The sequence below is a fragment of the Podarcis cretensis genome (assembly GCF_951804945.1).
Source record: "Podarcis cretensis genome assembly, chromosome: 11".
NCBI classification, from domain to species: Eukaryota; Metazoa; Chordata; class Lepidosauria; order Squamata; family Lacertidae; genus Podarcis; species Podarcis cretensis.
Genome location: NC_137180.1, coordinates 46,311,878 through 46,325,563, shown reverse-complemented (window position 1 = coordinate 46,325,563; position 13,686 = coordinate 46,311,878). Strand labels below are relative to the sequence as shown.

At 41.6% G+C, this 13,686-nt stretch overlaps 1 protein-coding gene across 5 annotated transcripts; it reads right to left on the bottom strand.

Moving 5' to 3' along the window:
• Nucleotides 1–3,402: 3,402 nt before the first annotated feature.
• On the bottom strand, nucleotides 3,403–13,657 carry TMEM267 (transmembrane protein 267). Of its 5 annotated transcripts, none has more exons than XM_079995128.1 (4): nucleotides 13,548–13,603; nucleotides 10,892–11,017; nucleotides 9,746–10,133; nucleotides 3,403–8,034 (listed from the first exon to the last, which is right to left on the bottom strand). In XM_079995128.1, the coding sequence occupies exons 3-4, from the start codon at nucleotides 10,067–10,069 to the stop codon at nucleotides 7,699–7,701; spliced, it is 660 nt and encodes a 219-aa protein (XP_079851254.1). In that variant the 5' UTR covers nucleotides 10,070–10,133; nucleotides 10,892–11,017; nucleotides 13,548–13,603; the 3' UTR covers nucleotides 3,403–7,698. The 5 variants fall into 5 exon arrangements, with proteins under 5 accessions (XP_079851254.1, XP_079851253.1, XP_079851255.1 ...); XM_079995127.1 differs by lacking the exon at nucleotides 13,548–13,603 and adding an exon at nucleotides 12,979–13,045; XM_079995129.1 differs by lacking the exon at nucleotides 13,548–13,603 and adding an exon at nucleotides 12,979–12,997 and having other exon boundaries at nucleotides 10,892–10,992.
• Between the last annotated feature and the right edge of the window lie 29 nt (nucleotides 13,658–13,686).

Here is a 13,686-nt window from a genome sequence, read left to right as displayed (position 1 = left end):
TGTATTAGGACCAACTGAAGTGCCACAAAGTAGAAAGCAAAATGTTATGTTCTCTAGAATTCTTCCTCAGGCTTAAACCAAAAGAGGAGGACAGAAAATGGCTTGGGAGAAAGTAAAAAAAGAAAGGAGGACCCGATAAAAAAATCACAGGCTACTCCAAATGACTTATTTATTGTCCTGCTTTGCTTGCAGGGCATTTCTTTGTCTTCCTGTCATTTATTCCTCCCAAAGTTTTCCATGCATTTCCCCATCACTTTCCTAACTGCAAGAAGCCTGTTTCTTTTTTTATGTGCATTTGTAGTACTGTATTAGGGTGACAAAGTGCTATAATTTGCTTCAACTGTGCCAACCTGAATTTCCCTGCTGTGCACTTGAATCCTTCCCCCCAAATACTGATGCTCTGGAGATGGCCTCCTTACCTGCAGCTTATTTATCTCCTTTTATTATCTTGCACTTCCTCCCATTGGGAGCACAGAGCAGCTATCAGTTATACTCACCACCACAAGCACTAATTTGCACCACTGAAATGGATTTAGAACCAGCAGAACTGCACAGGTGAACCAATCAGAGTTGTTCCTTATCCTGTTTACCATCATTGCTGGCAATGGTACTTATGGGAGGATGCACTGTTAGAGGCAGTTAGGATGAAGAACCGGGAGCCCATCATCAGCCATTATCATTAGTAATCATCATCATCATCATCATCAAAGTTATTTATGAATCACTTCTTCAATTCAATATACAACAAAACCATTTATAAAATATATGCATATATAAAACAACTTAAACCTTTACACCTATATGAAAAAAATTAAGTAGCTCATATGAATATATTTAAACTTCTAAACAGCAGGTGTGAGGAAGAACCTTTGGCTCACCAAAAGTTGCTGACAACTCCTATTAGCATGAGCAATGGCCAGAGATGATGGGAGTTGCAGTTCAGCAACATCTGGAGGGCCAATAATTCTACAAAATAAGAAAGGTTAAGGGCAGATAGCTTCATGGAGACAAAAATGGGAGGGCTTGGCTATTCATTGCAATGGCTATGCTCTATGTCTGCTGTTAGAGGCAGTTTGCCTCTGAAAACCTGTTCCTGGGAAGGACAAGTGAGGAGAGTCCACTCAGGTCTTGCTTGTGGGTTTCCCACAGGCAGGTCACTGGGAGAATGGGATGCTGGACTAGATGGGTCTTTGGTCGTATCCAGCAAGGTGCATCTTAGATATTCAGTTGCAAGTAACTGTCAAAGAGTGGGGAACCTCAGAGCTATGGACCAAATGCGGCCCCTTTGGCCTCTCCATGCAGCCAACCAAGATTCTCCCAAACCTAGGCCAGCCTCTCTCCTCTCATTTAAAAATACATTAAGTGCTATAAAGGATATTGCTTTCATATGCAAGTTTATGCAGCATTTCACTGACTGATACACCTGCACCTGCCATAAGCTAATGACAAGTAGCAGGTTCTTGGATTTTTATCATTGCTCAAGTCATTTGACACCTGACAGGAAAGTGAAGCCAAAGTTCACAAAGCAAAACACAAATAGGTGATATGGTGTATGTGCTGCAGTGCAGGTAGCACCAAATTCTTTTAAGCTTCCAAGTGTTCTAAGGTTGAGGGTGATTAAACACTTAGAACAGAGGCAAACACCAATTAGATTGTGTCGGGTGCCAAAGGCCATTTGAGAAATTCACTGCGTGCAAGAAAGTTGTGCCAAGTGGGCATATTAACAGTCCATGCAATTAGCTTATTTTTTTTCAGGCAAGGGAGTTGGTGTCAAAACAGGTAAGTCAGAGATGAGGAGCCTCAGCCATCCCTTATTTCCCACCCACTCGCTACTTACTGGCCTGCTCAGCACCCTCCTTGAAGTCTGACAATGCTTCTCTCTTTCCTGTGTGTACAAATTCATATTTGTTGCTCTGCCTACTTTTGCCTCCATCCCTGCCCAAAACTGGCACAAGACCCTCAGAAGGGAATATGCCCCTCAAGCCTGAAAAGGGTTATCTAGCCCTGTGGCCATTGAACAGTTGTTACAATTAAGCACACAACTTAAACACAAGTTTGCTACTGTTATCCCGTCTGTGAAAAGAGGACTCCTCCTCCTTTCTCTTTCCCCAGTGCTTTAGCAAGCTCTTCCCAAATACACTTGCAAACATCTCTGCAACCCTGAGGACTAGTAAGCATTTTTTGCTAACTTTTGGATTATAGCAAGAACAGGCATTGACAAAGCAGTCTACCTTTTACACATTTTTGCTTCTGCAGCTGACACATGCAACCCTGCACAGTTCCACCGATAAGGATCCAGGTGAATATAGGAGTGCACTCTCAATCTCCAAACGTGCAATTTACAAGATGTGCTGATATTTAAGATGATGATGTGTGTGTGTGCGCAGTGGATGGGTCAGTTTCTTGTCTCCTTGACCCTAGCAGGGCATCACAGTGAGGATTGTCAGGACTTCAAAGCACCACACAGGGCTTGCAGAGAGTCCTGAATGGTGCTTCAAAGTGCATCTGATCAGCAGGCTGGCAGACAGCAGCCAACAGCCAGCCTTCCTGCAGGGATTGGCTGTGTGATCAAGTTACCCATAGGCAACTGCCCCATAGCAAATTCAGCAATATCTCTACCTACCCCTATGCCCAATGGCTTGATGGGGTGTAGTTTTGGGGGAAATGGCCTTCTGGACCAAATTGAGTCTCACGGCATGCCAGATTTGGCCTGCGGTTGCCCACCCATTTTAAACATTCTCTTGTAAAAAAGGTAAAGGACCCCTGACAGTTAAGTCCAGTCGCGAACGACTTTGGGGTTGCGGCGCTCATCTCACTTTACTGGCCGAGGGAGCAGATGTTTGTCCGCAGACAGTTTTTCTGGGTCATGTGGCCAGCATGATTAAGCTGCTTCTGGTGAAACCAGAGCAGCACACGGAAACACGGTTTACCTTCCCGCCTGAGCGGTACCTATTTATCTACTTGCACTTTGACATGCTTTCGAACTGCTAGGCTGGCAGGAGCAAGGACCGAGCAACGGGAGCTCACCTTGTTGCAGGGATTCAACCACTGACCTGATCGGAAAGCCCCAGGCTCAGTGGTTTAGACCACAGCGCCACTATCTCCACCATGTCTCACTTAAGCGAGCGTTACTTATGGCAACGGGCTTGTTAATTTTGGGAACAGATGGAAGTTTGGTGTAACCCATCAAAGTGAGTCATATATTCTTAACACATGCTTCACAGCCACCGGTATTTTGATAAAACATGACTTTAAATTATGCAAATCTAGTAAAGCATCTGGCAAGCTAAATTGTATGAACATGCCAATGGCCGTTGTGGAGGGAAGTATCACTTCCCTTTGTTTACTTATGTAAGCATTTAACAAATAAAAATAAGTTATGATAAAAAATTGCAATGGGAATCCTTTTGTCAAACATTTTTAATGCCACAGTAGTGTTAACTAGGAAAACGATACAGACAGACAGTAGTAGTCACAGTTGTGGTCCAGAAACAAGACAAAATACTTTGAAGATAACACAATACCAGTGTATTAAAAGGAAACACATCACTCTAGCCCCCTCCCCCCTGCAGCTTTAAGGAATGAAAATCAGCTAGGTAATAATTCTATGGGTGACAAGAAGTTGGAGTGAAAAGGATTGTGTACCACGTTAAAAAACAAACACATACCCAGTCCCAGTCAGATAAAGCATTTTAGGACTTCTGTTGTTCTTAATACAAGTTTTGAACACAATCACTGGATTTAGAGTTCCAAATTTGGCCTTTAGAACATACCAAGTTCATAGTAGTACTCCATTTAAGCAGCTGAACTTTTAGATACTCAGGGGAAATTCAAGTAACTGCTTCACAGGGTTATTGTGTGACACGCTTGCTGTATACTAGACTAATTCCATGGAATGGTCCTTCATTAATATGATATGAGCCGTTGATATATTGTATGGGTCATAAAATCAAGTTAAGTGGCAATTTTCAAGTAAACATTTTCTATCTGTCTTGCAAATGATAAGCCTGGTCCCTAAGCGACCAGAAAGTGATAACCTTACAGTGCTTCTTGCATAACTAGCTAACTTAGTTCTTCTACTTGGCCCCACAGAGACTGCTATACACACCCAATGGATCCTTATGCTTTAGGTCATACTTTATGACTGGTTTTAATTGTTGTAAGCTGCTTTTGGAAGTTAAGTTTGGTTGAAAAGCAGGTTATTTTAACATAAAATGCAGATAGTACTATTACAGTTTTGTAAAAATGCTAATGCAAGCAAGGAACGTACATAAACTGTGCTGTGGGATAACCATACCAGCCGGCTTTTCTCTTTTTTCCATTAATCACGTAACTACTGTATTGGCCTAAAATTGGCCACTTTTTTGCAGTCTCACTCTTACTTCAAAACAAAAGCAATTAAAATGTTACATTGTAACATGTTACATTTTTACACTGCTTTACTCACCAGCTGCCTTAAGACATGCCTCTTCAGGGGAGAGAAGAATCATCCATAGCAAGCTGAGTTCTACAAGGCTAATTTTCCCTACAAATCAGCATGGATTTTATTCTTTTATCTGCAACTTACATGGTTACTGCATAATTTGAAACAGAAGTCATATAGGTGAGAATTTCCCTTATCACAATGATTATATCTGGGAAAGTCTTTGTTAATTTTCTCCCCATAGTTAGTTGTGTACAGCATCTTCCTTCTCCTTCCATAAAATTGAAATGGCTTGCCTAACCCTACTATAGATAGTGGGGGGATGAGGAGGTAGTGTCCCAGAGAGCTCAGTCAGTAGAACATGAGACTCATAATCTCAGGGCTGTGGGTCTGAGCTCCACATTGGGAAAAAAGATTCCCACATTGCTGGGGGATGGACTAGATGACCCCGGTGGCCCCTTCCACCTCCACAATTCTATAAAACAGATATATTTCTTCTATGAAGATGAATGCCTGTGCTTCCATAACACAACCACTGCATAGCAATACACAATGTCTAAAAATGATGCACAGCAAAAGAAACAAAACATGGACTGATGCAATTGAACCCATGTGCTCCCATCCAGAAAAGCATGCCAAAAATTGTAAAAACCAAAGATGTATCCCAAAGGCAGGAAGCCAACAACAGACATAATTACACACACACACACACACACAAGTCCCCCATAAGGTTGCAATCACACAATTTATCAACAGATAAATCTTCCTAGAATTGTGTGCCACTGCTTGCAGGGCCGAATCCTAAAACAATTTAGCTCTAAAACTTGAACAAAATGCTTGCCAGTAAGTTGTGTGACATGTACTAAAAACCTTTAAGGCACCCAAACATGAGTAGATAGCAATTTATTTATATGTGAAAATTGTATCCATCTTTAGAACAACTGCATTTTTTTTTTTAAAAAAAGACACTCACAAAAACAGTATGATTTTTGTGTGGGGTTGCTGATTATTTTCTTATTAAGGCCATCAGAGAAATATAATAATTTTCATGTAATTAGTGTTTTGTGGCTAATTGCTTTCTAAAACCTCAGTCACTAAATTGAACACTGTTCTATTTGACACAGCGACAATTAACCTAACTGGGAAAAGCAGCACATTCCCAAAATACTTCATTTAGGAAAAATATATATATATATACCTCTTTATTAAAACAAAAATATTGAACTAGGATTTTTGGCACTGTGCTAAACAACTTCAAATAAGGCTCCTGCTCAACACAGAAAAAAATGGCTTAAAGCATTAGAGTAAGTTCCCTTGCATTATCTGCACTATTATCTGTGTGCAGTATTCCAACTAAATTATACTCACAGCAGACCTAATGAAATTAAAGGACCTTAGTCATGTTTAGTCATTTCAATGGGTCTACTCTGATTAAAACTGTGTTAAATTTTACCCTATAATATGATTCTCTGACCAATGCAGGGAATCAAAGTACTAACCCAGGCTTGATTGTCTGCGTAGATGATTGTGGAGATCACAGAAGCAAGTGACATAGCAGCCCGTTTAAGTCACAGTGCACCAGTACAGAGCTTGCTCCAAAGAACTGGGAAGTGGAACAGTGGTAAGAAAATGACCGCCAGGAAAACATTTGCAGGGAGTACTCCTGAAACCATGGCTGATATATCAGTCATAAGAGGAGCTGATTGCTGAGTATATGTTAAATTTCAGTAACCTGGACCTTTCTTCAAGAACTTTTAAGAAACAATGAAATTTTAGGATGATGGTTAATTGGCAAGTCTGGTCCCCTGGTATAAGTTTGTATACGGGGTTTTAAAAAATCTATAGAAGAGATTCCCAAAGGAATACATTTATGTATGCTGAATACATTTGTTCACACCAGGTGTCAGATGTTTTGCAATGAACCAAAAGTGTGTTAACTAGTTCCAAGTTTCTGTTGTTGACGTTTAAAGATCTAAAACAAAAATTACTCCCTGTCCCAGTACAGACCAAGTCATTATTTACAATCTTCTTAGCAAACCCTGCTGGTTGCGCTGATTGTTACTTGGTGATAACATCCACCCTCTTAAAAATGTCTCTTACAAATTTGTATGTTTACTCAAGTTTTCCTGGACTCTCAATTCAATCTTTATTTTGTTTTGTACACTGCTCAGTTTTATTTGTGGTGCTATTAATATGGAGAACTTTTTTGAAATCAAACCTGCACTTTCATACATGCAAAGTTTGCAAGAGTGTTCTACACTACAAATTTACCAGTAGTCCCTAAACTCATTAAGAAAAAGGCCCCCACAAGGGCTACTTCAGTGCAATCCTATGAATTTCTACTTAGTAGTCCCACTTAGCTCACTGAGTCTCTCTCCAGGCCTAGGATTGCAACCTAAGCCAGCTGCTTAAAGTCTCTTAATTTACAATGAACGGGTATGTAGTAAACAAAACACAATGCTATTACAGTACAAGTTAACAAAGCAAAGAGGTGCTGTCATTCACTAAAATAAATATAATAAAATAAGACAATAAATTAAAGCATTTCAGAAACACTGACCTTCGGGAATCTAGCTAAAGTTGAACTTATCCTGGAACCTAGCTAGGAAGGACAAGAGCCCAGACCATTTTAAGGTAGAGGATTTCAAATGATAACATTTGGTGTCCTATGTTTATAAAACATATATAAAATTAGACTTGAAGAGGCTATGATTTAACTCACCCAAATGGATTGTGGTGATATAAAATATATACAAACTGTGCCTTAGCAGCATTTTGTTTCTTTCAGGGTAGCACTAACCAAAAAAGCTGCATGCAAAACCATACTCCCCCCACAAAAAAATATATTGTGGCATGCTGTTCACATTAAGGCATAAAGGAATTTGCTGGCAGACTCAGGAAATCACAACATTCCCCACAAACCTGTCTGTTCAACACAATTGCCCTGCTTACACTTTTGCTGGCCAACTCACACATTACCATTTTTTAAGTGAACACCTAAAAATGTACATAGATAAGATTTCTTTAAGCAATATATCCCCCCTGGGACTGGCAAAGGGAGGGACATGGAAGTGAATAGCTGCTATTACGGATACTTTACAAAATACTTAAGTGATTTTGGAATAAAAAAAAATGTGCAGGAGACGCTAATGAGATTGCTTGGGTATGTTCATTACCTTGTGCAGCAGTGGTTTCAGAGAATCAACATTAAACCTAACACAGAAAACATGAGGCAATTACTTCAGTGATGCAAACACTACCATTCTAGATTATCATTAGACATCAATGCGCATCCCATGTTTGGTTGCCATCAGTTCTCTTGTTCCTGTTAAATACATAATAAAAGAACAGAGATGAGGTAACGATGCCGTGATTGCCACATAAAGCCAGTAAGGCAAGGGCGCAGTCTTTCCAAATGGGCAGATCCACAGGCCATGACGAATTCCATCTCGAACGTGATGCGAAGTCCAAGAGATAAACAGCATCCAGGGAAGAAAGCACCAGGAATCCTTCAGCTTGAAAAGATGCATAATAAACTTTAATGTCAAACACACAAGAGGGATCACAGTAGAACAGTGAAGGAATGGTCTTCGTGGGAGAGTCAGGGCAGCCTATGGGAAAGAAAAGCACAGTGTACAGTGGCAGCCAGAATTACAAGGAACAGTTTATGTGACTCTTGACAGCTAGAATCTTCTTCATTTATCTCCATTTTGAAAGAAATCAACACATAGCCCAGAAAGGACTCCATGATCAGATACTGTATATTTCATGCTTTGTGTGTGCTCTGTTATTCTATGTGTTGGTGTAATATATTCCATTCCGTTTGTTGCCTTCTCACTGTAAGCCATGGAATGTTTTCCGACCACCAATAGAGACTGGAGTCTAAACTATGTGGATATTTGCCTCTGTTCAGCAAAGCAGTTCTTAATGTTAAAGCAACTAATGAAGCTATGTTGCTTATTATCTTTTAAAAACTATTGTGTTCTTAGTTGATGGCAGTTGTAAGCTGCCTTGGGCAACTCATGTGAGTCAGAAAAATGGAATATAAATGATAAAACTGTTTGAAAATGTAAGAGAATAGTTTACTTTTTGTGCTACATTTTACTTTTCAGTCATTTGATTAATTCATCCAAACCAAACAAAAACATTCAGATACGGTCTTGAGGATGCTCAAGCACTTAAAGTGCATGGAACTAATATACATGGCATATTACAGTAAAAGTAAATGTTATAATACAGTAAAAGTAAATATTATCAGACATTTGTAAGCCATACTGGGAGTGTTTTTCTGCTGAAGAGCAGGAGAAAAATTCTTTAAATAAACAATAAAAGTGAAAACCAATTAAAAATAAAACAATTCTACCATATTAGTTAAGACAAATGGCAGTTGGGGAGGGAAGCAAAATAAAAAGTTTGAAAATAAGAATCCTACATGCACATGGCACATGAACTTCTTGTGAAGTGTGCCACCTACTGGGAAAAGGTATAGAAAAGCAATTTCAATGTGGTCCTCCAATGCATTCTATAAATATTAAACTGGCACACTAAAATATGTTATACTTAATATTTCTGATCTGAAGCAGTTCCAAATTACAGATACACTGGCTGGACAAGGCTAGCATCACAACCAAACCTCTTTATCCTGGTGGATAATTTACACCTGCATAGTGAATCCTAGTCACCGTGGCAAAGCTGTTGTGCTGCTATTAGTCTGGGTCAGCAGTTTAGGAACTTTCACCACTAAGCCCAAGTTTTACAGCCAGTGCAACTTTTTCTGAATGCTGTACAGAAAAGCCCCTGAACCTGACATTTGGAGAGTTTGTAAGTAAACAATTTTTAACTTACTCTATGCTGGGAGAAGGAGTTTAGAAGGGAAAATCTTAAAGGTCTAACAGCCTATTATTTCCATACTTTACTTTGATGCATATTTTAAATCTCTGATAGGGTTATCTCACCAAAGAGTATTTTAACCAAACCTGGACCTTGGCATCCAGGGAATTCTCCTTTTACACTATTTTTCCTTACGACCAACAGTTTTGCCCTAAAATTAAATGCAAAGTATTTCCTAGCTCTGGAGACTAATCAGCATAAAAAGCTATCCAACTCCCACCCCCATCAAATCCAAAACTGATAAGAGAAGAGGGATGGCACATCAGGATGGCTTGCACTGAAGTCTGCCCTTCAAACCTGAGCACAACCAAGGAATCAAATGGAAAATTTTAACATGAAATTAACATTAAAAATACTTCCAATGGTTTTGGTTCAAATTATGCATATATGGTTTTTTAAAAAAATCCAGGTAATTAAACTGGTTTTGCTTACCTGTAATGAAAGAGATCCAGCTAGAACAAAGTGATCCACATCAATGACAGATGAAAGAAAGCCAGCTAAAATGACTTCTGTAAAGTCACTTTTCTTCTTGAGTCCTATCACTATTGCCCAAGACCAAAATCCCACAACACCATGCACAGTGTTATCAGAGAGTGCTCGCAGCCAGTCATTCTGCTGAATGACGGAAAACTGCAGAAGTCTATCTGCTACAAAGCAGAAAAACCCCAATCCTAGGCTTGAAATTACAGAAGCTGTGCTGAATGACTGGAGAAGAGCATGGGCCTTTTCAGTCTCAGATGCCATAGCAAGCAACATGTCTCCATGCACAAAATGCCATCAGGATACATTCGGTCCATTGTCTGTTAAATCTTCAGTCATTCTGTAATTATCAGAGAAAGCTTAATGAGAGGACTTATCAGTACTAAAAATGTGTTTCCTTAAATGAGCAGAAAGATCACAAAACAGCACAGAAATCTAAGAGCCAAATAAGAATCTCTGTAAACACATTTTTCCGGTTCACTGTTCCATACAAAGCTAAATCTGTGCATATTACGTCAACCAGTGTCCTAGTTGAAACCTGCATTTCTTATAGCACTCATTTTTATGCACAGTACCTCTCCTCTGCCCTTCTGCTTGCCTACATTTTCAAAGCTCACAGCTAGTATCTGTTCTAGCTATTATTCCATCTCATCTGCCACATCTGCTTTGATATAGGCTTTCTTCATTCTTGCTTCTTCCTTGCACCCTGAAGCCTGCCCTGGGTCCAGAAGAAACACCTCAATGCATACGGCTGTGTGCTCTTTTTTGTTTTTCATAAAAATATCTTCAAAAAGACAAATATAACTTTGCAGCTCTTGCTGTTCTGAGAAAGGTGAAATCAGCACATGGCGTTCCAGGCTAGTTTTGCAGCACTAGCAACAAAAGAAATCATCCTTCACTAAGTTAATAAACGTATGAGTCATAATTAATGTTGCTTGTTAATTAACTAGTGATTTCTAATTAGTTTACTACTTCTTGCCAAACACATTCACTTTGCCCAGTTCTTGTCACAGACAGGGAAGATACTTTCTGAATGTTACATCCAAAGTGTACTACAGTGGTTGTGAAACTGGGTACAGAATTTATTCAAAATAATACCTGAACACTGGATGAGAATATGGATAAACTCCATAATCACAGCTCTGTAATGGAGAACTTTTTGGCATGCCCTTTTCTCAGCCACCATGAGAGAGTTCAAGCTGCAGCAGTTACAAAAAGGTAAAGCTAGAGAATGTGGTGGAAGCAAAATAAATTAGTGAGGAACTAGTGTTTCACCAGACCAAGAACTGCAATACCCGTAGGAGAGATATGTGAAGCCCAAGCTGGAAAAACAAACTTACCCATGTTAGTTAGGAGACTAAGTTACACCTGTGCTTAAACTTTGCAGGCAGTAGCAATAGGGAACAGGAAAGTGGAACTATACAGAGCTTAGTATCACAATGTTACATGCATAAAATCAGGGATGCCTAAAATCAACGCATGGCCCTCCAGCTACAGGTACACTGCAACTCCCAGTATTCCTGACCATTGGGCCATATAGGCTTGGGATAAAGGGAACCAGAGTCCAGCAATGTCTGAGTAGGCCAAAGGTTGCCCACTCCTGCCCTAAATCTTACATTAAGAGTGGAAGGAAGGAACTATCACACTATACATAATAACAAATACAGGCTTGCCACTATGCACACAATTTAGCAAGGGATATGGGCTGGGGAGAAGAGGGCAGCCAAATCTGCATTATTCTAAGAAGAGTACTTTATAATACATGACCTAAATATATGTACTGTTTTAACCTTCACATCCATACATCTAAAATGTTGCATGTAAAGTCACCCTTAGCATACATTTTAGCGACTAAGAGATGATCAGAATCGTATTTATATATTGTCTAGACATATGTTAGCCAGTAATAATCCAGTATGAACTACTGCCCATTTTTCAAGTTGTCTCATCTTCCCTATGTTATCAATCCAGTTTTCAGCAAGATTAGTCTGCAGCACATCAACCAGCTAGTTTGGATCTCTGTTGAGCACTTCAGAACTAACCTACTTTGACTACCTAACTAGCAATAAACACTGACCCAACCCAAGATCCTGCAACTCCCCTTTCTAGCTCAGGCTTGTAAAAAACCCACTCATCCAATGCATGCAAGAATCATAAATCAGGCAACAAGGCAGAAAAGTACTACAAAATCTGGCTCTTGCTTTATTTTATGTTATAATGACTAATATAGGAATGTGCAGGCCGATTATCAGTAAAGACTTTGTGGCATTCTTTGCAAGGCAATTTGAGCTCCTTTCCACTCCTGCCCCCTACCTTTCTTCCTAAAGGGAACGTTCCAGCTGTGTATGATTTCTGAGCTATTTTAATCCTAACACAACAAAGCCCAACCCTGTTCCTGCCCTTGCTTCAACAACACATTCAAAATTCCACCCCCACTTTCTATTGCCTCCATTTCTATACTTCAGTTCAGCTCAAATCTGGACATCCCCTTTGTCCTAGTGCCTATAAATACCCCCCCCCCAACCTTCACCATGGCTGCTTCAAGGCCTACTCTCAGATCTTATACCTCCATGGAGCATCCTCAGGCACTTCCTTCCCTCATCTTCTCCCCCTGTCGGGATTTTAACCTCTCATAGCCACCACTGTGAGTCTGAGTCACTCTACTCCCTTCTAATCTAATCCTCACCCTTACACCTTATAATAAGAATACTAATAGACTTGTATGAGCACACAATGGGGGCTTTGCAGAGCACAAGAGGGGAGTCCTTTGCCCTGAGGAGCTGTGTGTGTGTGTGTGTTATATATATATAAAGGTAAAGGTAAAGGTACCCCTGCCCGTACGGGCCAGTCTTGACAGACTCTGGGGTTGTGCGCCCATCTCACTCAAGAGGCCGGGGGCCAGCGCTGTCCGGAGACACTTCCGGGTCACGTGGCCAGCGTGACATCGCTGCTCTGGCGAGCCGTTTACCTTCCCGCTGGTAAGCGGTCCCTATTTATCTACTTGCACCTGGAGGTGCTTTCGAACTGCTAGGTTGGCAGGTGCTGGGACCGAGCAGTGGGAGCGCACCCCGCCGCGGGGATTCGAACCGCCGACCTTTCAATCGGCAAGCCCTAGGCGCTGAGGCTTTTACCCACAGCGCCACCCACGTCCCTGTTATATATATATACCCATCACGACTGGGTACCTGTTCCCCTAAGCAGCAAGCAGAAACTCAACGGGGGAAGCTGTACCTTCGCATGGAAAGGCAGTCATTTGTGGCTGTGAGGAAAAGAAGAGGATATATATCAATTTACCGTATTATTATTTATTGAATTTATATACCGCCCTATACCCAGAGGTCTCAGAGCGGTTTAACAGAGTGTCGATAGCCTGGGTTAGCTCAGTTGGTACAGCACGAGATTCTTAATATCTGGGTCGTGGGTTCGAGCCCCACGGTGGGCTGGGCTAGATGACCCTCGCGGGCCCTTCCAGTTCTGCGGTTCTGTCTGCCCCTGTCGCCTTCCCGGTACTTTCCAAGGCCCTGTCGAGCTTCTGCCCACCACGCCGGGGGCTGAATGCTCTCCCTCGGGACGCCGCACCGAGTGGCGACGGCGAGGAACCGGCTAGGCGCACCCCGGGCGACCCGCGCCATTCATTCCCTCCGCCGCCCTCGAGAGCAGCCACCGCTCCCTTCCTCTTCCTCCCCACAGCCAACCCCCGCCGGCCTCCAACCGCCCCCTCAGCGCCGCCCAGCGACCCTCTCGCCCTGCTCACCTCCTTCAGCAGCGCCAGAGGAATGGGTGGCTGCGCATGCGCCGCCCCGCCCACCGGCGCCTCTCTCTCTCTCGCGCGCGCGGCATCCTGGGAGAGCGGCAGGAGCGCCGCCCACCCGCCTTAGCGACGGCGCGTTCCT